The following is a 22,160-nucleotide window of genomic DNA, read 5'->3' on the forward strand; positions in this document are numbered from 1 at the left end:
ATTTTCATATGTCTATTCATAGCCTCCTCTACTGTCGCAATAAGCACACACTCAAGTTGGAGGAGCAACACATTGTATTCTGTTCGGGCAGCCTCCAACCTGAAGACATCAACATCGATTTCTCGAACTTCCAGAAATGACCCCGCACCCCCTCTATTCCCCATCCCCTTTTCCCTCTCTCACCTTATCTCCTTGCCTGCCCATTGCCTCCCTCTGGTGCTCCTCCTCCTCTCCTATCAGACTCCCCCTTCTCCAACCCTTCTCTTTCACCACTCAACTTCTCCCCTCCCAGTTTCACCTATCACCTTGTGTTTCTTCCTCCCCTTCTGACTCAGACTCAGCTAAAATAAAGCTGAGTCAGAAAAGACTCCAGCCCTGCCGAAGGGTTTCGGCCCGAAATGTTGACTGTAATCTTTTCCATAGTTGCTGCCTGGCTTGCTGAGTTCCTCCAGCGTTTTGTGTGTGTCAATCGCACTAACTTCCTTTCACTTTCACCTAGGTGATGGGCAGACCTTCCAGCACGACCTCCGTTAATAGTGGTGAGCTTTAGCTGCTAAAATGTTTCTGATGAATTGGTTTCCATTGCAATGATGATGAGTGAATCCTGAGAAACCTGTATGCTTTTGGGCCATTGCTCATTCTCAACAGTACTCTTGGAATTTATCAGACAAGATACAACACTTCATTAATAATGCTTTCTCCCACTGGCTGGATATGGCGCTAACTGATAAAATTGAGGCTGAGTCACTGCTGGAAAGAATGGATGAACCTGGACAATGTGTTGTCTAACAATCTGACACCTTTGCAGGAGGACAACATTAAATAATTCAGACAAGAACATCTTTTATCCAGCTGGTGATCATCTCTCCAAAGATTCGTGACACTCCACGGTGACAAATAGCTAGTACATTGCCTTTGAAATGACTTCTCTGCTAGTGAAACAGCAAACTGAAACCATCCTCTTTTTGACCAAACCCGAGAGTTTAGTAAACTATAAAACCCATGCCTGTCGTTAATTTCTGACGAAAACATCATCTACAGTTCTTAAAGGACAGCTTTACATCTCCCAGTTTTTGGCTGTCAGCCCATCCATTAATCACACTGGCTCTTTAGTGGGTGCCTGTAATCAGTGCACACAGCAGTCTGCAAGGAGAATGAAACAAGGCCAGAGACCCAGACTTTTCAGAAGCTCCAATTTGCAAAATTATAATTAGCTTTCAGATAATGTAGAAATTAGGAAGGTGTTCACATGCAGCTGATCTCAAAATGAAGAACTGAGATGACTACCTTGGATATGAGTCTGGACCTGGTTTGACATCCTGCTCGGGTCTAAAATTGGAGGCTGCAGAATCAATATCAATCTATCCTTGACCTGAATCAGCATACTCCCTATCTGCTCCACGCAGGTGGGCATTTGTACTCCTCCAAAAATGGACTAATGTCAAGTGTTCAACCTTTATATTCAAACAAAGGCTTGCCTGCATTTTGATACTCTCTTGTGAAACTGTATTACCAGTTGCAGTTCAAAGATAGGAGTAAAGAGAGGGAGTTCAGCAAAATTTCTTGGGTTCAAAGAATAATATATGCATGGAAAAAGTTAACAGGGAAATCACGAAGCATACAACAGGAATAGCTTCAAGATGGATGCACTTCTGATAAGAACATGGAGTGAAGAAAGGATTAATCACAAAAAAAAATTTGTTTCAACCAGATCAGAATCAGGATTATTGTCTGTATGAGGTACTATTTGTTGTTCTGTGGTAGGAGTACAGTGCAAAGACAAAATTACTATAAGCTACAAAATAAACAAAACAGTGCAAATCAAAGGAATGACAAGGTAGTGTGCATGAATTGATGCACCTTGCAGAAACATGATGGTGGAGGGGAAGAAGCTGTTCCTAATTCATTGAGTATCAAGCCTTCAGGCTCCTGTATCTCCTCTCCGACAGTAGCAATGAGAAGAGGGCGCGTGCTGGATGGTGAGGGACCTTCGTGCTGAATGCCACCTTCTTGAAGCACAGCCTCTTGCAAATGTTCTTGACGGTGGAGAGGTGATAGCCAACTCTGACAGGGCTCCCCAAATGTTGGGCAGGTCACCCATGCGGACCTCAGAATTTTGTACGTCACCGGCTCTTGACAGACAAACAGGCCATTACAGTTTCCCCAAACTCCTTGCAGGTCTCCAAACTCTCACAGTGATGAAGGTTCAAAGTTCAAAGCACATTTATTATCCAAGTCTGTATACATTATACAACCTTGAGATTCGTCTCCTTACAGGCAGCCACAAAACAAAGAAACCCAACAGAAAAGGACTGCCAAACACCCAATGTGCAAAAAAAAACAAATTGTGCAAACAATTTAAAGTTAACAAATAACGTTCAGAACTGAAGTTCATGAAAATGAGTTCAAAGCCATAAAGCCAGTCATCACTGCAGCTGGTCCAAGAACCCATCAGTTGCAGGCCACAGCCTCAGTTCAGCTCGACACTCCTCAAATCCAGGCCCCCCCCCAAAAAAAACCACTTATGGCTTTTCTGCTGATGGTTTAGACCAAACCACTTCATAAACCTTTTCAGGGAGAGATATTACACGTTAAAATCAATTTTCTGCCATCATGAGGGATGACTGATTTGCATTACTCTGTGCCTGAAACAGAAAATCCCTCCTTGATGTTGCCAACCTGTTGCATATACAGCATCTCGTTAAAATCTCGTTGTGACAAGTGAAAGTAAATCCACTCCCCGGTAATAAATCTGTTTCTTTTATTGCAAACTGCAAGATTCCAAGGACATTTATTCCGATATTACAAAGCGGCGAAGGAACATTACAATACCCAGATATGCATTCCCCATAAAATATATATGTAACAAGGCAAAACTGGTAAAACATTTTTTTATATATATATATATATGTATAACATATACAAAAAATGTTTTCTTGTAAATTCTTTTACACAGAAATAATACAACATTGACATAATACTGGCTGTTTGGCATTTTTCACAAATAAAAAAAACACTCATGCAATAAAGGTGCCTTACACTACAGAGGATCAAAGCCATGACCATATGCTAGTTTAATAGGGAATTAGTCTTTCCTTTTAAGTATGATCCATATTCATGACCTACAATGTTACTTTCATCACGACATAAGCTTTATCTACTGAACAAAGTGTACAACTGCAGGGTTGCTTCTGAGAGGGCAACTTGAGATATGAACAGAGCTAGACTGATCTCAGAAGTCCTGAATGGAAAAACGCCGATCATTTGTTTTTGATGTACAGATCAAAAAAAAATCCATCTCACCGCCTCATATCCTCAATACCCCCCTTGTTGCTCTGGTAACAAAGAGCAAAGGACGGTCTCAAAGTGCTGTCAGAAACAAGGCTTTGGCAAGAAGGTGACGCATCAAAAGATCCAGGAGTTGGTTTCCCTCTCAATGGAGGTTGCACTGTGGCAAAGTCACTGTCCTTAATGATACGGACACTCATTAAGTAACAATTTGGTCTAGCTAAACATTAGTAGAGGCTGAAGAGCAGCAGGAAGGTAGATAGTTAATAGATGTGATAACAAAAGAAGCAGTTCCAGCTAACGCTGATTCCAGTTTATTCTCACAGCTTTGTCGCTGTGTTTAGTTACAGTCATAAACAAAGTCATAGTTGCTTGGCTCCTTGGGGATAGGCGGTGGGGCTTCCGGAATTTGGATATTTTCTAGGTCAAGGAGTCGCAGCTTCATCTCCATGCTGAGGAGCGTGTCAAGGTCATTCTTGGTCAGCTCGCTCATCATCTCCTTCCCGAGTAAAGCATTCAGCCCGTCTGTCCACACACAGTACTGGAAGAGAGAAAAGGCGTGGCAATGAGAACACTGGTCAACCTTCCGCAAGATAAATGGCACAGGGGAGATGCTGTTCGGCCCACAGAGAATATGCTAGCAGTTGTACTACGCACATCAAATGCTGGAGGAACTCAGCAGGCCAGGCAGCATCTATGGAAATAGAGAAGCAGTCAATGTTTCGGGCTGAGATCCTTCCGCGCGGCTGGAAAGGGAGGGAGAAGAAGCCAGACTGAGAGGGCGAGGGGAGGGGATGGAGGACAAGCTAGAAGAGCTAGTGAAGCCAAGTGGGTTGCAGGGGAAGGAATGAAATAAGAAGCTGGGAGGAGATAGGTTGAAAAGGTAAAGGGCTAGAAAAGAAAGAATATGATAGGGGAGGAGAGTGAACCATGGGAGAAATGGAAGGAGAGGCACTAGGGGGAGGTGATAAGCAGTTGAAGTGAGGAGAGAAGTAGCAAAATGAGGGCCAGCAAGGGAAATTGAAGGAGGAGGAAAGGGGAGGGGGATAAATTACAGGATTGGAGAAATCAATATTCAGGCCATCAGGCTGGAGGCTACCTCCAAACTGAGAGTGGCCTCATCATGGAGCCCATGACCGACATGTCTGAATGGGACAATATATAGGAGATTAACTCACTTTTACAGAGATTCAGTTATAGAAACACAGAAAACTACAGCCACAGACATAGGCCCTTCAGCCCGACTACTCTGCGCCAAACCACTTAAAACTCCCTAGCTCCATCAACATGCACCCAGACCATCGCCCTCCATACCCCTCCCATCCGTGTACCTATCCAAACTTCCCTTAAACGTTGAAATCAAAATCACATCCACCACTTGTGCCGCCAGCTCATTCCACACTCTCACCACCCTCTGAGTGAAGACATTTCTTCTCGTTCCCCTTAAACATTTCATCCTTCACCTTTAATCCATGACCTTTAATAATGTCTCACCCAATCTCAGTGGAAAAAGTCTGCTTGCATTTATTTACCCTATCTATACCCCTCATAATTTTGTATACCTCTACCAAATCTCCTCTCAATCTTCTCCACTCCAGACAATAAAGTTCTAAACTTTTTATTCTTTCCTTAGAACTCAGGTCTTGCAGTCCTAGCAACATCCTTGTAATATTTCTCTATACTTTTTCAATTTTGTTGGCATCTTTCCTGTAGGTAGGTGACCAAAAGCGAACACAATACTCTCAATTAGGCCTCAGCAATGTCTTATACAACTTCAACATAACACCCTGACTGTCTCCTGTACTCAATCCTGTAGTCGATGCAGGCCAATTGCTAAAACTTTCTTCACAATTCTATCTACCTGTGATGTCACTTTCAATGAATATGGACCTGTATTTCCAAATCTCTTTGTCCTACTGCATTCCTTAGTGCCCTACCACCCACTGTGCAAGACTTATCATGGTTGGTCTTCACAAAGGACAACACCTCACACTTGTCTACATTAACTTCCATCTGCTATTTTTGGCCCATTTTTCCGGCTGATCCAGATCCCACTAGAAGCTTTGATAGTCTTCTTCGCTGTCCAGTAGACCCCCAATCGGTGTCATCTGCAAATCTGCTGATCCAGTTAGCCACATTATCATACAGATCATTGATATAGATGACAAACAACAACAAACCCAGCACCGATCTCTGCAGCACACCTCTAGTCACAGGTCTCCAGTCAGAAGGACAACCATCTCTCTGGCTTCTCCTGCAAAGCCAATGTATAATCCAATTTACTACCTCATTTTGAATGCCAAGTGACTGAACCTTCTTGACCAACCTCCCATGCGGGACCTTGTCAAATGCCTCGCTGAAGTCCATGTGGACAACAACCACTGGCTTGCCTTCATCAATGTTCCTGATAACTTTCTTGAAAAACTCTGTAAGATTGGTTAGACACAATCTACCATGAATAAACCCATGCTGACTATCCAAAATCAGTCCCCATCTATCCAAATAGTCATATATCCAGTCCCTTAGAATACCTTCCAATAACTTTCCCACTACCGACGGCAAGCTCACTGCCTATAATTCCCTGGATTATCCTTAGAGCCTGCCTTAAACAGTGGAACGACATTAGCTATCCCCCAATCCTCCTGTACCTCACCCGTTGCTAAGGATGATTTAAATATCTATGCTAGCCCCTCCAATTTCTGCACTTGCCTCCTCTCAGGGTCCGGGATTTGTTTGCCCTAATTTGCCTCAAGACGACAAATACCACTTGCAGTATGCCACTTGACCTTGCTGATCAATTATATAGACACTGTGCCCATCTCCTGAAGCAAAAAATCCATTTAAAGGCTCCCCCTAATCCATGTGCAGATTACCATTCTGATCTTCCAGAGAATCAATTTTGAGCAATCCTGTTGCTCTTAACATATCTGTAGAATCCTTTGGAATTCTCCTTCACTTTGTCTGCTAGAGCAACTTCACACCTTCTTTTAGCCCTCCTGATCTCTTTCCTAACGGTTCTCCTATATTTCTTATACTCAAGTACCTCATTTGTTCCTACCTGCCTATACCTGCTATGTACCTCCTTTTGTCTTAACCAAGGTCTCTTGGAAACCAAGGTTCCCTAACCTGTTGCCCTTGCCTTCTGACAGGCACAGAGATGCTTTGTATCCTCAAAATTTCAATTTTTAAAGCCTCCCACTTAGCAAATATATGCCAGAAAACAGCCCATCCCAATCTACACTTGCCAGATCCTTTCTGGTACCATCAAAATTGGACTTCTTCCAAATTAGAATCAACACAAGGATGAGACCTATCGGTTTTCATAATTACCTTGAAACTAATGGCATTATGATCACTAGCTGCAAAGTGTTCCCCAACACAAACTTCTGGAACCTGCCCTGTCTCATTTCCTAATAGGAGATCTAGCATTGCACACTCTCTCATTGGGACATGTATGTACTAATTAAGGAGACTTTTCTGAACACATTTGACAAGCTCTATTCCATCTAGTCCTTTTTACAGTATGGGAGTTCAAGGCAATATATGGAAAATTAAAATGACATACTATCATAATCTTAGTTTTTTTGTACAGTCTGCAATCATTCTACAAACTTGTTCCTCCAAACCCGTTGGACTGTTGGGTGATCATACCTTTCTTAATCCTCAGTTCCACCCTTAAAGCATCATTAGATGAGTTCTCCAGTCTGTCCTGACTGAGCATTGCATGACATTTTCCCTGACTAGTAATGCCAGCCCTCCCCCTTTAATCCCTTCCGCCCCATCACATCTAAAATAATGGACCAACGGAATACTGAGTTGCCAGTCCTGTCCCTCATGCAACCAAGTTTCACTAATGACTACAGTATCTGTTCTGGCACACTGGTTCCCATCCTCTTGCAAATCCAGTTTAAACAACCCCACCACCCCTTGCCCTGTGCAGTTCCAGCAACCTTCCCACTAGGATATTAGTTCCCCTCCAGTATAGGAGTTCCTTCTGTTGAGATCCCACCTTCCCTGGAAGAGAGCCCAATGATCAAAAAATCTGAAGCCCTTCCTCCTTAACCACATGTTAAACTGTATGATCTCCTTATTTCTGGCCTCACTAGCATGTGGCATGGGTAACAATCCTGAGATCACAACCCTGGAGGTCCTGCCCTTTAACTTAGTACCCAACTTGCTAAACTCACTTTGCAGAACCTTGTACCCCTATGTCATCGGTACTTTTATGGACCATAAACTGTAGCTGTTCACCCCACATTTAAGAATGCTGGGATCTCGATCCGAGACATCCTGGACCCTGGCACACGTGAGGCAACATACCATTCGGGATTCTTGTTCTTGTCCACAGAACCTCCTTTCAGTTCCTCTAACTAACGAGTCCCCTATCACTACAGCTCGCCTCTTCTCCCCCTTCCCTTCTGAGCACAGAACCAGACTCAGTACCAGAGACCTGACTGGTGTGACTTTCCTCTGCTAGGTCATTCCCCCAGCCTTACCCAAAATTATCTGTTTTCTGGAGAGTCTCGTAATTAAGGAGGTATAACTGTGAAAGAGTGTTGTAGGTCGAGCTTCAGAAAAGTTAGCATTACCAAGACAAGGCAAGGCAAGGTCCAAATCTCATATTGACAAACTTTTTTTCCCTAATGAGGGGAATATAGTATCTGTCAGAAAAAAACAGATGACATATTCAGCTACTATAATAAGATGCAGAGTGACAAATCAAACATTTTGACCCCGATTTGATGGATTTTCCAGCCTATGGAAATCAAAGGACCTTAAGGAAGATGCAGACAACTTCACAGAAGAGATAAGTGTCCCTCCAGCACCACTTGTGGGTTAGGAGTAAGCATTGCTTTTCCAGTGTCTCCAGGACCACAGTCCAGGTCCCTCCCACTATTGTATATGGAGTGCCCAAGTTGGGCAGGGAAGCCTCTCAAACAATAAAATCATTCAACGGTTTAAAAAAAAAGTTAACACTACTAAATGCATTCATCATGAACATAACAACTTTGCACTGTTTCTTCTTAAAATTGTAAATAAGGTTTATTTTGAAATATCAAAAGATCTCCTACATCCTACATAATATTAGTTCTATTTTTGATACTGAGTATTCTAGTCTTCTCTCTTGCTTTGGTTTACAAGGAAGAGAACGCATGTGGCACCTCATAACTCCACCTATTTCTTCCTCTCGTTTCATTCAGAATGAGGAAGGTGGACAAGAATACCCAACACTGCTTTCATCCTGACGTCCACCTTTGTGTGTGGCTGTATCAAGCTGAACTTCGGAATTTAGTACACTAACTTCGAGTATCACCACACGCCAAGGTTCTAGCAGTCCCTGGTGTTGCAAAGGATGGGCCTGGCTTTGCTGCTGCCCAATGTTTCATTGAACTGGAATTTGCTGCACTACCTGTCCTTTGTAAAAAGTTTTCTGCAGTAAAACACCTTGGGACCACAAATCCAATAGCAGTAGTCAACACCAAACTTCCTGCAGGCCCTGTGAAAGAAGGACACAATGTGGGATGATCTCAGTACCCCATCAAAACTATTGGGCAGAACACCTCACTGCCAGAACCCACGATCAAACACCAAGATCCGTCAGATCCATTCCGCAGAGTTGGAGTCTCACTCCCAACGTGCCTTGCCTTTAGGCTCCTGAGGCAACTGTCCAGCTATTTGTGGATTGTCTGTTTGATTTGGAGAGGATGCAGTGGTTCTGGGCAATGTTTGTCCCAAGCAAATGTGTAACTGAGTCTCTCTGATCTACAGGTTGCTCCCGGGGATGGATACTGAGACAGACATCAAGTGCTGCTGGAATATCATCAACTAGGTACAAAAAGACATCTATAATGGGAAAATACCGCCCGGCACACTCTAGGCCACAGGAGTATGTACTGAGGGATCCACCGAGGGTCAGTGCAATTAATGTAAAGGCTTTGTGGGAGAGAAATGCAGTCTAAAGTTCTGCCACTAAGGGGCTGGGCCCAGTGTAACACTCCCTCAAACACTTGACTGGTGCACTGTTCAGAGGCCACTAGTGGCATTGGCACTCTATGCAGAGGAACCATTGTTTTGATGACACTACGAATGCAACTTAAGACACGTACTAATGGCATTGTACTTTCTCTACATAGTTTCATGGTTTAGCTATGTGTGTGCAAGGGTGGGGGAGGTGGTTTCTTCCGGGTGCTCTGATTTCCTTTCACATTCGGCCTGGCTGGTACATTACAGGTAAAGCCCCCCCACAACCAGTGAGCACATCTACATGAAACGCTGTCAAAGGAAAGCACCATCCATCATCAAAGGTCCTCACCACCCAGGCCATGCTCTTTTCTCACTGCTGCCAACAATTGAAGGTACAGGTGTCTCAAGACTCACACCACCAGGTTCAAGAACAGTTACTACCCCTCAACTATTAGGCTCTTGAACTAGAGGATAATTGCACTCATCTATTGAGTTGTCCCACAACTGATGGTCTCACTTTAAGGACACTTTATCTTGTCATTTCATGCTGTCATTATTTATTGCTATTTACAGTGGCATGCAAAAGTTTGGGCAGCCTGGTCAAAATTTCTGTTACTGTGAATAGTTATGTGAGTAGAAGATGAACTGATCTCCAAAAGTCATAAAGTTAAAGATGAAACATTCTTTTCAACATTTTAAGCAAGATTAGTGTATTATTTTTGTTTTGTACAATTTTAGAGTTGGGGGTAAAAAAGGAAAGGAGCACCATGCAAAAGTTGGGGCACCCCAAGAGATTTGAGCTCTCAGATAACTTTTACCAAGGTCTCAGACCTTAATTAGCTTGTTAGGGCTATGGCTTGTTCACAGTCATCGTTAGGAAAGGCCAGGTGATGCAAATTTCAAAGCTTTATAAATACCCTGACTCCTCAAACCTTGTCCCAACAATCAGCAGCCATGGGCTCCTCTAAGCAGCTGCCTAGCACTCTGAAAATTAAAATAAATGGTGCCCACAAAGCAGTAGAAGGCTATAAGAATATAGCAAAGTGTTTTCAGGTAGCCATTTCCTCAGTTCGTAATGTAATTAAGAAATGGCAGTTAACAGGAACAGTGGAGGTCAAGTTAAGGTCTGGAAGACCAAGGAAACTTTGAGAGAACTGCTCATAGGATTGCTAGAAAGGCAAATCAAAACCACTGTTTGACTGCAAAAGACCTTCAGGAAGATTTAGCAGACTCTGGAGTGGTGGTGCACTGTTCTACTGTGCAGTGACACCTGCACAAATATAACTTCATGGAAGAGTCATCAGAAGAAAACCTTTCCTGCATCCTCACCACAAAATTCAGCATCAGAAGTTTGCAAAGGAATGTCTAAATAAGCCTGATGCATTTTGGAATCAAGTCCTGTGGACTGATAAAGTTAAAATAGAACTTTTTTGGCTGCAATGAACAAAGGTATGTTTGGAGAAAAAAGGGTGCAGAATTTCATGAAAAGAACGCCTCTCCAACTGTTAAGCACAGGGATGGATCGATCATGCTTTGGGCTTGTGTTGCAGCCAGTGGCATGGGGGACATTTCACTGGCAGAGGGAAGAATGAATTCAATTAAATACCAGCAAATTCTGGAAGCAAACATCACACCATCTGTAAAAAAGCTGAAGATGAAAAGAGGATGGCTTCTACAACAGGATAATGATCCTAAACACACCTCAAAATCCACAATGGATTACCTTAATTACCTGAAGTTTTTGCCATGGGCCTCACAGTCCCCCGACCTAAACATCGAAAATCTGTGGATAGACCTCAAAAGAGCAGTGCATGCACGACGGCCCAAGAATCTCACAGAACTAGAAGCCTTTTGCAAAGAAGAATGAGCGAAAATCCCCCAAACAAGAATTGAAAGACTCTTAGCCGGTTACAGAAAGCTTTTACAAGCTGTGATACTTCCCAAAGGGGGTGTTACTAAGTACTGACCATGCAGGGTGCCCAAAGTTTTGCTTTGGGCCCTTTTCCTTTTTTGTTATTTTGAAACTGTAAAAGATGGAAATAATAAAGTAACCTTGCTTAAAATATTAAAGAAATGAGTGATCTTTAACTTTATGCCTTTTGGCAATCAGGTCATCTTTTACTCTCTTAGCTATTCACGGTAACAGAAATTTTGACCAGGGGAGCCCAAACTTTTGCATGCCATTTCAACAGTTTGTCATCTATGCTCTTGCTCCTGCATTGATTCCGTTTACAGTTACTAATATCTGTAGGTAAAAGAATCTCAGGGTTGTATGTGGTGACATGTATGTACTCCGATAATAAATTTTACTTTGAACTTTGTTCGGAGGCCATAAGTAGCATTGGTGCTCTGTGCAAACACGAGGAAATCTGCAGATGCTGGAAATTCAAACAACAACACACACAAAATGCTGGTGGAACACAGCAGGCCAGGCAGCATCTATAGGGAGAAGCGCTGTCGACATTTCGGGCCGAGACCCTTCGTCAGGACTCTGTGCTTTGTGCATAGGTTGTACTGACTTGACACTATGACACTAAAGACAAGCATATTTTCTCCATACAGTATACTTTCATGATTTAACTTGTGGGCTTCCTCTGGGTGCTCTGGTTTCCTCTCACATTCAAAAGAAATTTGATAGTTAGCTGTGGGCAGGCACACTACGTTGGCATCATTACTGTGGTGACACTTGCAGGTTGCCCAGCATAATCGTCGCTGATCTGATATGATGCAAAATGATACACTTCACTGTATGTTTCAATGTACATGTGACAAATAAAGCTAATCATTATTTTTTTAGAAATAAAAAGGAATAGCACATGCTATCTTGAGAATTGTACGTCCGCTCTGAAAAGCACCCCAGCTAGCAATGACTCTCTGGTTGGGGCTGCCATCCCAAGTTCCCACTGGTGCAGTACCTGGTTCCATACTTGATTGTTCCTGGTTTCAGCAATCTGGTACATGAAAGTTCAACAGACTTGCATGCCTGTAGTAAACCCGAAAGTGGCCAAGTGATGGAGTTGGATATTACATTTTAAAATGTTTATGTAACACAGAGTCGCACATCACCTCACAACTCTCACAACCCCAGAATCACTTTGGTCCCTGGTGCCCTCTGCGTGGAGTTTGTCCGTCAGAGTTTCCAGTCCATATAAATACTACATTTTGTTCCACCTCCCAAGGGAATCTAGGTCGGGAGGTTAATAAGTCACTGTAAGTTGTCCCTAGCACAATGGCTCATGAGAGAATCAAGGGATGTTAATGGACATGTGAGAAAGGATAGGTTTACCAGGAAATAAATGGGGGGTAAACACAAAGTACACTGCAGATGCTGGGGTCAAATCAAGATGTACAAAAAAGCTGGATGAACTCAGCAGGTCGGGCAGCATCCGTTGAAAGGAGCAGTCAACGTTTCGGGTCGAGACCCTTCGTCAGGACTAAAGGAGGAGGGGGCAGGGGCCCTATAAAGAAGGTGGGGGGAGGGTGGAAAACCAATCAGAGGAAAGATCTAGGGGTAGGGGAGGGGAAGCAGGGAGGGGATAGGCAGGAGAGGTGAAGAAGGAATCTAAGGGGAAAGCTCTATGGGTAGTAGAAGAAGGCAGAGTCATGAGAGGTGATAGGCAGCTAGAAGAGGAGACAGAGTGAAGGTAGGATGGGGGAAGGGAGAGGGAGGGAATTACCGGAAGTTGGAGAATTCGATGTTCATACCAAGGGGCTGGAGACTACCCAGACGGTATATGAGATGTTGTTCCTCCAACCGAAGTTTGGCCTCATCATGGCAGTAGAGGAGGCCATGTATGGACATATCCGAATGGGAATGTGAAGGAGAGTTGAAGTGAGTGGCAACTGGGAGATCCTGTCTGTTGTGGCGGACGGAGCGGAGGTGCTCGATGAAGCAATCCCTCCAATCTGTGTCGGGTCTCGCCGATGTAGAGGAGGCTGCACCAGGAGCACTGGATGCAATAGATGACCCCAACAAACTCACAAGTGAAGTGTTGCCTCACCTGGAAGGACTGTTTGGGGCCCTGAATGGTGGTAAGTGATAAGGTGTAGGGACAAGTGTAGCACTTACGCTTGCAGGGATAAGTGCCAGGTGGGAGATCTGTGGGGAAGGACGTGTGGACCAGGCAGTCACGGAAGGAACGATCCCTGCGAAAAGCATAGAGGGGTAGAGAGGGAAAGATGTCCTTAGTGGTGGGGTCCTGTTGAAGGTGGCAGAAGTTGCGGAGGAAAATATGCTGGATCCGGAGGCTGGTGGGGTGATAGGTGAGGACAAGGGGAACACGGTCCCTGTTGTGATGACGGGAGGATGGGGTGAGGGCTGAAGTGCGGAAAATGGAGGAGATGCGGGTGAGGGCATCATTGATGACGGCAGAAGGGAAACCGCGATTCTTAAAGAAAGAGGACATTTGGGATGTCCTGGAACGGAAAGCCTCATCCTTGGAGCAGATGCTGCGGAGACAGAGGAACTGGGAATAGGGAGTAGAATTTTTGCATTTGGCAGTGTGGGAAGAGGTATAATCAAGGTAGTTCTGGGAGTCAGTGGGTTTATAGAAGATGTCAGTGGACAGTCTATCTCCAGAGATGGAGACCGAGAGATCGAGAAAGGGGAGAGAAGTGTCCGAGATGGACCAAGTGAATTTGAGGGCTGGGTGAAAGTTAGAGGCAAAGTCGATGAAATTGACGAGCTCAGCATGGGTGCAGGAAGCAGCACCAATATAGTCGTCAATGTATCGAAGGAAAAGTTAGGGAGCAGTACCAGTACAGATTTGGAAAATAGACTGTTCCACTCAACTCACAAAGAGGCAGGCACAGCTAGGGCCCATGCGAGTGCCCATAGCTATACCCTTGGTCTGGAGAAAGTGGGAAGAGCCGAAAGAGAAGTTATTAAGTGTGAGTACCAGTTCCGCCAACCTGAGGAGTGTGGTGGAGTTGGGGAACTGGTGAGGTCTATTGTCCAGAAAGTAGCGGAGGGCTTTGAGACCTTCTGGATGGGGAACTGAAGTGCATAAGGATTGGACATCCATTGTGAAAATGAAGCGGTTGGGACCTGGGAACTGGAAGTTATTGAAGAGGTGGAGGGCATGGGATGTATCCTGGATGTAGGTAGGGAGGGACTGAACTATGGGTGACAAAATGGAGTCGAGGTAGGCAGATACAAGTTCGATGGGATAGGAGCAGGCCAAAACTATAGGCCTATCAGGACAGTCAGGCTTATGGATCTTGGAGAGGAGGTAAAAGCGAGCAGTGCAGGGTGTGGGTATTATGAGTTTTTTGGCTGAGGATGGAAGGTCTCCGGAGTTGATAAGGGCAGTGACGGTACGGGAGACAATGGTTTGATGTTTTTTGGTTGGGTCCTGTTCCAGGGGTAAGTCAGAGAGCTGCCGTTTGGCCTCACTGAGGTAGAGGTCCGTCCGCCAGACTACTACGGCACCACCTTTGTCTGCGGGTTTGATGGTGAGGTTGGGGTTAGTGCGGAGAGAGTGGAGGGCAGTGCGTTCAGAGGGAGTGAGGTTGGAACAGGAGAGAGGAGTGGTGAAATTGAGACGGTTGATGTCTTGGTGACAGTTGGAGATGAAAAGATCCAGTGCAGGTAGAAGGCCCGGTGGGGGTGTCCAGGAGGAAGAGGAGGGTTGAAGACGGGAGAAGGGGTTATCAATAGGGGGAGGGGAATCCTTGTTAAAGTGGTAGGCCCGGAGATGTAAGCGACGGAAGAAGAGTTCAGCATCATGCTGGGCATGGAACTCACTGAGGTGTGGACGGAGGGGGGCAAAAGTGAGGCCCTTGCTGAGCACAGAATGCTCTGCCTGAGAGAGTGGAAGGTCAGAGGGGATGGTGAAGACATGGCAAGGGTTGGGGCTGGGGTCAGAGGAGTGTAAAGAGTGGGAGGTCTCAGGAGGGAGAGGGGGTTTGGGATATTCAGGGAGAGCAGGCTGAAGGGAGGATGAGGGATCAGAGGAATGGAGGGGAGATGAAAGGTGGACGGAGGGTTGGGAGTCGCGGGGAGGATAGGGGGTAGTAGAGGAATAAGACAAGTGGTCGGACCCAGCGGCAGTAAGAGTGGTCCCGGTCTGGATAGGGTCAGGATTTTGGTTCGAGCTGGATCTAGAGCTATGGGTGTTGGAGTCTGTGGCCTGCAGGGCGCCAGAACTGAGGTCCGAATCAGAAGCAGGTGAATCCATGGTGCGCTGGGGGCTGATGCCCATGTCCGGGAGGCTGTGGTTCCAGTCGGGGTTAGAGTCCGCGGCGATGGGTCTTAGATGGGGGGTAGAATTGATATTTGCTCTGAGACCTGACTTAGATTCATATAAGTCATCTTGCCTATCACACACAAAATGCTGGAAGAACTCAGAAGGTCAAGCAGTATGAATGTCAATTTCTCCTTCGGTAAAGAAAATCACTTCCCTCCCCCCACACTTCCTCTATTCCCCACCTTGGCCTTTCAATTCTTCTCATCTGCCTATTATTTCCCCCCGGCCCCCCCCCCCCCAACTTTCCCTTTCTCCCATGGTCCACTCTCTTCTCCTATCAGATTCCTTCTTCTCCAGCCCTTAGCCTTTCCCACCCACCAGGCTTCACCTATCAACTTCCAGCTATCCTCTTCCCCCTACTCCCATCTTTCTATTCAGGTGTCTTCCCCCTTCCTCTTCAATCCTGAAGAAGGGTCTGGGCCCGAAACATACACTGTTTGTTCCTCTCCATAGATGCTGCCTGACCTGCAGAGTTCCTCCAGCATTTTGTGTGTGTTGCTTTGGATTTCCAGCATCTGCAGAATCTCTTGTGTTTATGATCTTGCTCATCATGTCATAAGAAAGTACAGAATGAGGAAAACACAAGAGAAGACAGATGGAGGAATCTGGAGCAACGTAGAAAGTGCTGGTCAAATCAGCAGGTCAAACTGAAGGGAAATAGACAGTCGATGTTTCAAGTCAAGACACTTTACAGGGACTGGAAATGTCTTGATAATAACCATACTGAATTACATTGTCCTATCAATCTAGGTTTAAAAACAAACTTGACAAATGAATTTCTCCAACATAAGTAAGGAATGTATCCAGCCAGTGGCGTGGTGATGTCGGCACTGGACTTTTGAGGCAAATGGTCCTGGGTTCAAATCTAGCCAGCCCCTTGCACGCTTTCCATCGTGCTAGGTTAGGCATCAAGCTAGCAACTTGGCCTCGCAAAAAAAGTCAAATGCTACAGAAACGGCAAAACGCCACCCGATACTCCACAAGGTGTGAAAAAGTAAAAACAAAAATTAGGGAGGTGTTGCGTAATTTCTACTAGAATCTGCTTCTTTCTATTTATGTTCTGGAAGTTAAAACTATCAGTTTAAATGTCAGTGCAGTTTTCAAAACTAAACATCATTTGATGTTCAACATCCTACAGCATGTTTCCCATTTGTGTAATTAAAAATGCTTTCCTTTAACGAATGAGTGTCTATGGCATTTTTATGGGCACTAGGATGCTGACAATGCAATGGAGATAAATTAGCACTTGGCAAGTGACTCGATAGGTTAGTGACATATTCTGGGCTCGTAGCACAATCCAGAGGCAGCTTGCATATCTCGCAATGCTGTGCTCAGCATCTAGTTTACACCATAATTTCTGCTTGCCAGGAACGCAGGCTTTCACGGATATAAAAACTGGGAGACATTGAAAAGGGCATCTGAACTAAGCAAAACACATTTTAGATGTTATTTTAAATACCAAAGAGCTTTATGACATAAATTGTTCTTTATATGCATTTCAAGGATAGGGAGACTTGATATTCACCTTGATTTACCTGCATTCATAGAGCTAGTTTTGAATATTAGTCCCTGGGTTGTGGATGTGTCTGGCAACGCCCATCCCTCAATGCTACTGACCGAGAAGGTGGTCAAGGATCAATCACATTGGTTGCACCTAGTTCATTGTGCAACCCATTGTCCCGGCCCTGCTGCTGAAATAAGACTTGCTGCCTTGATATTTGATATGCTGACCCCTATTTGGCTTCGGCAACACCATGCCATTCAAGGAATATGCAGAAATGAAGATTGCATTGTTCCTGTTGGTAGTGGTTCTGATAGTGTAGGAGTTTGTCATAGGCTGCAATGTGACACAGGCAGGACGCAGAGCCGGGCTTAGAAGCAGCAGCTGGAGCCCATTCTGGAAAGGTGTGAAGTGGCACACTTTGGAATACTGAATTTGAAGGCAGAGTACAAGGTTAATAGCAGAATGCTTAGCTATGTGGAGGACCAGGAGGATCTTGGGGTCCAAGTCCAGAGATCCCTCAAGGTTGTCTTTGGAGCGAAGGAGGACTAGAGTGTATAAGATTATGAGAGGCACAGACAGAGTTTACAGCCAGCACCTATTTTCCTAGGGCATTAATAGAACAATAGAACACTACAGCACAGTACAGGCTCTTCAGCCCTCCATGTTGTGCTGACCCATATAATCCCTAAAAAAAATGTACTAAACCCACTAAACCCTCCATTTTTCTTTCATCCATGTGCCTGTCCAAGAGGCTCTTAAATACCCCTTATGTTTTAGCCTCCACCACCATCCCTGGCAAGTCATTCCAGGCACTCACAACCCTCTGTGTAAAAAACTTACCCCTGATGTCTCTCCTAAACTTCCCTCCCTTAATTTTGTATGTAATACAAAAGTTTATCTTTAAGGTGGATGGACGAAAGTTCAGGGGAGATGTCAGAGGTAGGTTTTGTTTTAGACAGAGAGTGCTAAGTGCCTGGAATGCACTGCCAGGGATGGTTGTAGAGGCTAACAGGATAGATACTGATGAAAGAAAAATGGAGGGTTATGGGCTAAATAGGAGGGGAAGGTTAGATTGATCATGAAATCTGTTAAAAGGTCGACACAACATTGAGGGCCGAAGGGCCTGTACTGTGCTGTACAGTTTTATGTTCTATGATATCTCTGAACAAAGTTGCTCTGCAGTACAAATTCTCCACCTTCGATACATTCTGATTAAGCATAAAAAGCAAGAAAACAAAAGCAGATACTCATTCTGCTCTCTTGCCGTGGGAGTCTGCAGTTGCTGAATTCTAATTCTTCTTTTAGGAGGAGACTTTACGCTGTGTCTACTATTTACAACTTAGTAGCTCGGGCAGCACAAAACACACCACAAATGACCGCAGCTCAACAAGGATTGTCTTGGTTGTCGGGTGAACTTTGCTAAGTGAAGACTGATGCGTTAATAAGGTATGTCGCCTCCTGTGATGCTTAATCCACAGTTTGAATCACAGCTAAATGGCCTCTGAGAAGTGTGACAGACAGTCACAACATAATTCAACTTGTGATGTACTATAAAGGCGAAGTTTAGAAAGTTAGGCTCATCAAAAAATGACATCAAAGCACACGCTAAGGCTGACTAAGATAGACAAGTAACAGAGCAATAAGAGACTTTATTTAAATTTCCCCATTTAGAAGTTCACCCCGCAGGACTCGGACTATGGACTTTTTTTTGAGTCTTATCATTTTTTAATTCTGTGTTTTTCACGCGATCTTTCTCATTGTTTTGTGAGCGGGGAGGGGGATTTATGTGGGGGGGGGGGTCCAATGTGCCTGTTCTGCTTTTGTTTGTTTTGTTTTTGTGCAGGGAGTTGGGATTTGGGGGTTGATGATCGAGCTGCCGTTCTTTACTTTCCTGTTTTTGTGGCTATCTGGAGAAGGAGAATTTCAAGAGTTGTATCCTTTGATAATAAATGAACCTTTCCAGGGGTGATCTCTCAATCCTAAAAGGATGGCAAACGCAACCAATGAGGACAGTCAGAGAAATGCTGATATTATGATTTATCAACACCAACACTGTCATTTTAACAAAGAAGAGCCTGCAAAAGCTGGGGTTCTATTTTACTATTTGTCACGCTGAATTATATTTACGTTAGATGTCATATATACAAGAGCTCATGCAGTTTCGGTATTTACTTTCACTTAATCTGTTCTATATTTCATTGTTCTTTCAGTCTGCAGCAGAGTATCAGCACAAGTACCTGACACAGTTCTACAAGTATTAAGCAATTAAATGGAGCTGGTCTCATTTCTGCAGATTTTTAAACAACACGAAGGGAAAATACCAAACTAGAGCAATTAAGACTTCATTTGAACTGATGGAAATGAGGCAGTTCCTCATTCCAAAATACTTGCGATACTTTTTATTTAAACCATGAAGCAAACTACTAACAAATACATTTTCAAAGCTTGTCAGTTTGCATATCAAGTACAAAATTGCTCGGAAGGCAGTTTAAAAATAGCATGAAGGGAGGGGAGAAGTCACATATACCTCATGCTTGTCAGGGGCGATGAAATTCAATGAGTCATCAGGGTCATACAGGATCGAGAAGGCAAGCTCCAACACCTCCTGTGGGGAACCAGAACAACGTGAGCAGGCAGTCAAACAGAGAGGTGGACATCCCCACTAATGACAGGTTGCACCCAAACCACGTGCATTTCACAAACTTTATTCCGAGGATCAAATTCAACCACAGTAGCTCCATTTTAAAAGAAATTTTAAAGTAATAAAGTGCCCCATTATGCTTCATGAGAGCTTTACCTAATAATTCCCATGAAGCAGATAAGGGAAGAAAGGAACTTCTTTTAGGAGTGTCTGAAGAGAGAGCAACAGGGTCAAAGGTTCATTTTTTTTATCAAAGTATACAACTCTGATATTCGTCTTCTCCAGATAGTCACGAAACAAAGAAAACCACGGGACCCATTCAAAACCCCATCCCCACCCCCTGCACAAAAAAAATCTCATGAATGGCAACATGATCATCAACACCACCCCCCCCATTCCACTCAGAAAAATCTAGCAAATTGCACCAGATGGCAAGAACTCCCTCCCTCACACACAATAAAACTAACAGATCACAGAAAAGAAACGGCAACAAGAACATCAAACCCCAAACCCCCAACTTAGAGAGGAAATTACTAAATTTGGGGGGGGGGGGGATTAATTACCAGCTTCAACAAGAGAAGAAATGATTTTGGAAGGGTGCAGTGATAGTACAATTATCAAGACAGGAGGACAAAAGGATCGAGGGAAATATAGATCAGCCAGTACAGTGGTCTTGGCAAAACAGGCTTCTTATGACGACTGAGTCAACTTGATGAAGACATGTGAGAGGCCGATGTGGCTGTCTGCTGTTAAGTTTAGAGGTGACCAAAACAAGGATGAGAGTTTCAGTGAATGAAAACTTGAAGTAGCATAGAGGGGGGAATGAGCAGATTTAGTGGGTTATCGGGAAGAAAATTTAATATCAGCCCTGGTCAAGATTAATTTCTGAGGCTAAATGCATCTAAAACGAAGAATAAACAAAATGCTTTTTATTTTCGTTTTTTGGAAAAGATAATCAAGGCAACTGAAACCTTCTACAATCCAGAATTTGCATTGAAAGGTACATGCACACACAGTCCCTGGATATCCGTGCCCCAATCTGTAATTCACCCTCTGATAATTCGTTATAAAAAAAAACTTCGTTTAAAATTTGCACCTTGTTGTTCTGTCAGTGATAATTTTTTTTCCCCCAACGTAGTCAGCTTCTCAAACAATTTTGCCAAAAACAAGACAGGGACCAATGTTTGGAAAAGAGTCTGAAACATTTTTGAATTTAGCAATGCAAAGTTTTTAATAATGAATATCCTTTTTTTATTATAAAAAATGTGCCTTTGGGGGGTGTGTGTGTGGGGGGTGGTGGAGAAGAGGACAGGAGAGATACAAGTAATGTCAATCCACAGTTCCAAAATTAGACTTTTATGACTGGGGTGATCAGTCAGCAGTAATTAGGACTTAACTTTAGTATGCTGTAAAAGTCTCCGTTAGATGTCAATCAATCAACGCGCTTTAATACTTTTATCAGTTTACATGTGTTAACTGCTGAAGTTCATGTCAAATTACTGATTCAGTCTCGAGTTCAAGTGATGAATGCTTACCCACCCAGTCCAATGCTTTCAGTTTCTGGGTGTTCCATGGTTCGAGAACAGCTATTTCCCTTCAATCATTTGGTTCTTGGAAAAAACCCTAATTACTAGAGCTTAGCAACACTAAGAGCACTCTGATCACTTTGCACTAAAATGGATTGTTGTTGTGTTCTTTCTTGTAAAAATTGTGTTTTTGCTTTACTTATGAATGCTGGTTATATGATGCCGCGCACTTGTGACCCCATTGCAAGTTAACTTTCCATTACAATTGTGAATACATAAACTTGTGCATTTGACTATAAATATGACTTTGACGTGGGCTTCCCCTTATGCCCCCAGACAATCCTTCCTTCTCCATGCCCCTTTTTCGATATAGGTAGCAAATCCCCTAATCAAATTTCTTCATAAAAGGAATCTTCAAAGTGACTGGCTTCAAGTTTCTGCTTAGAAGTGACTTAACTCAAGTAACTGGTAACCAAGGGAGTTGATCTGAAGTAAAGCTTTGAGAAGCTTTTTACCTGTGCTTTCCATCACTTGTGGTTGGAGAGGAACTTTTCATTTTCACAGAGGAGGATCCGTTCTATGGCCCCCTGGCTCTCCACTGGGATACAGTTAGTGCATCAGCATTACACTGAATATTCTACTATGGCCCTCCTGCCTCTAGAGCTAACGCTTTCAGCACTGCATCTTGCAGCTCGGCAGAACTCAACAGGCCGCACAATGGGTCCTGTTTACCCATCACCTCCCCAACTCTGGCCTCATTAATAGACAATGATTCCTGTCCTCTCACTGCTTCTGATTCTGCCCGGCGTTTTGTTTTCCGTGGACAGAAGAAAATGACCAACTTGGGGTGGGGAGGGGGAATAAAACATTTCACCTTGGAGTATTGTGACAACACAAACTCCACCACTCAAAACCCATGACAAGTGACTGAGAAAATGAACTCTGCAAAACCAGTGACTAAATCAGTCAGGGTTTCACACTGACAAAAT

General features: G+C 44.0%; 1 protein-coding gene across 2 annotated transcripts in view; it reads right to left on the minus strand.

The window, feature by feature from the left end:
• Positions 1-2,744: 2,744 nt before the first annotated feature.
• Positions 2,745-22,160, minus strand: part of elmo1 (engulfment and cell motility 1 (ced-12 homolog, C. elegans)) — a 224,673-nt gene continuing 205,257 nt past the window's right edge. For both annotated transcript variants that reach the window (XM_073024050.1, XM_073024051.1), the window contains 2 exons: positions 19,532-19,609; positions 2,745-3,829 (listed from right to left, as the gene is read on the minus strand). In XM_073024050.1, coding sequence (XP_072880151.1) covers positions 3,629-3,829; positions 19,532-19,609 — 279 coding nt within the window. In that variant the 3' untranslated portion in view covers positions 2,745-3,628. The remainder of the gene's footprint in view (positions 3,830-19,531; positions 19,610-22,160) is intronic.

Source organism: Hemitrygon akajei, chromosome 20 (genome assembly GCF_048418815.1).
Source record: "Hemitrygon akajei chromosome 20, sHemAka1.3, whole genome shotgun sequence".
Lineage (NCBI taxonomy): Eukaryota > Metazoa > Chordata > Chondrichthyes > Myliobatiformes > Dasyatidae > Hemitrygon > Hemitrygon akajei.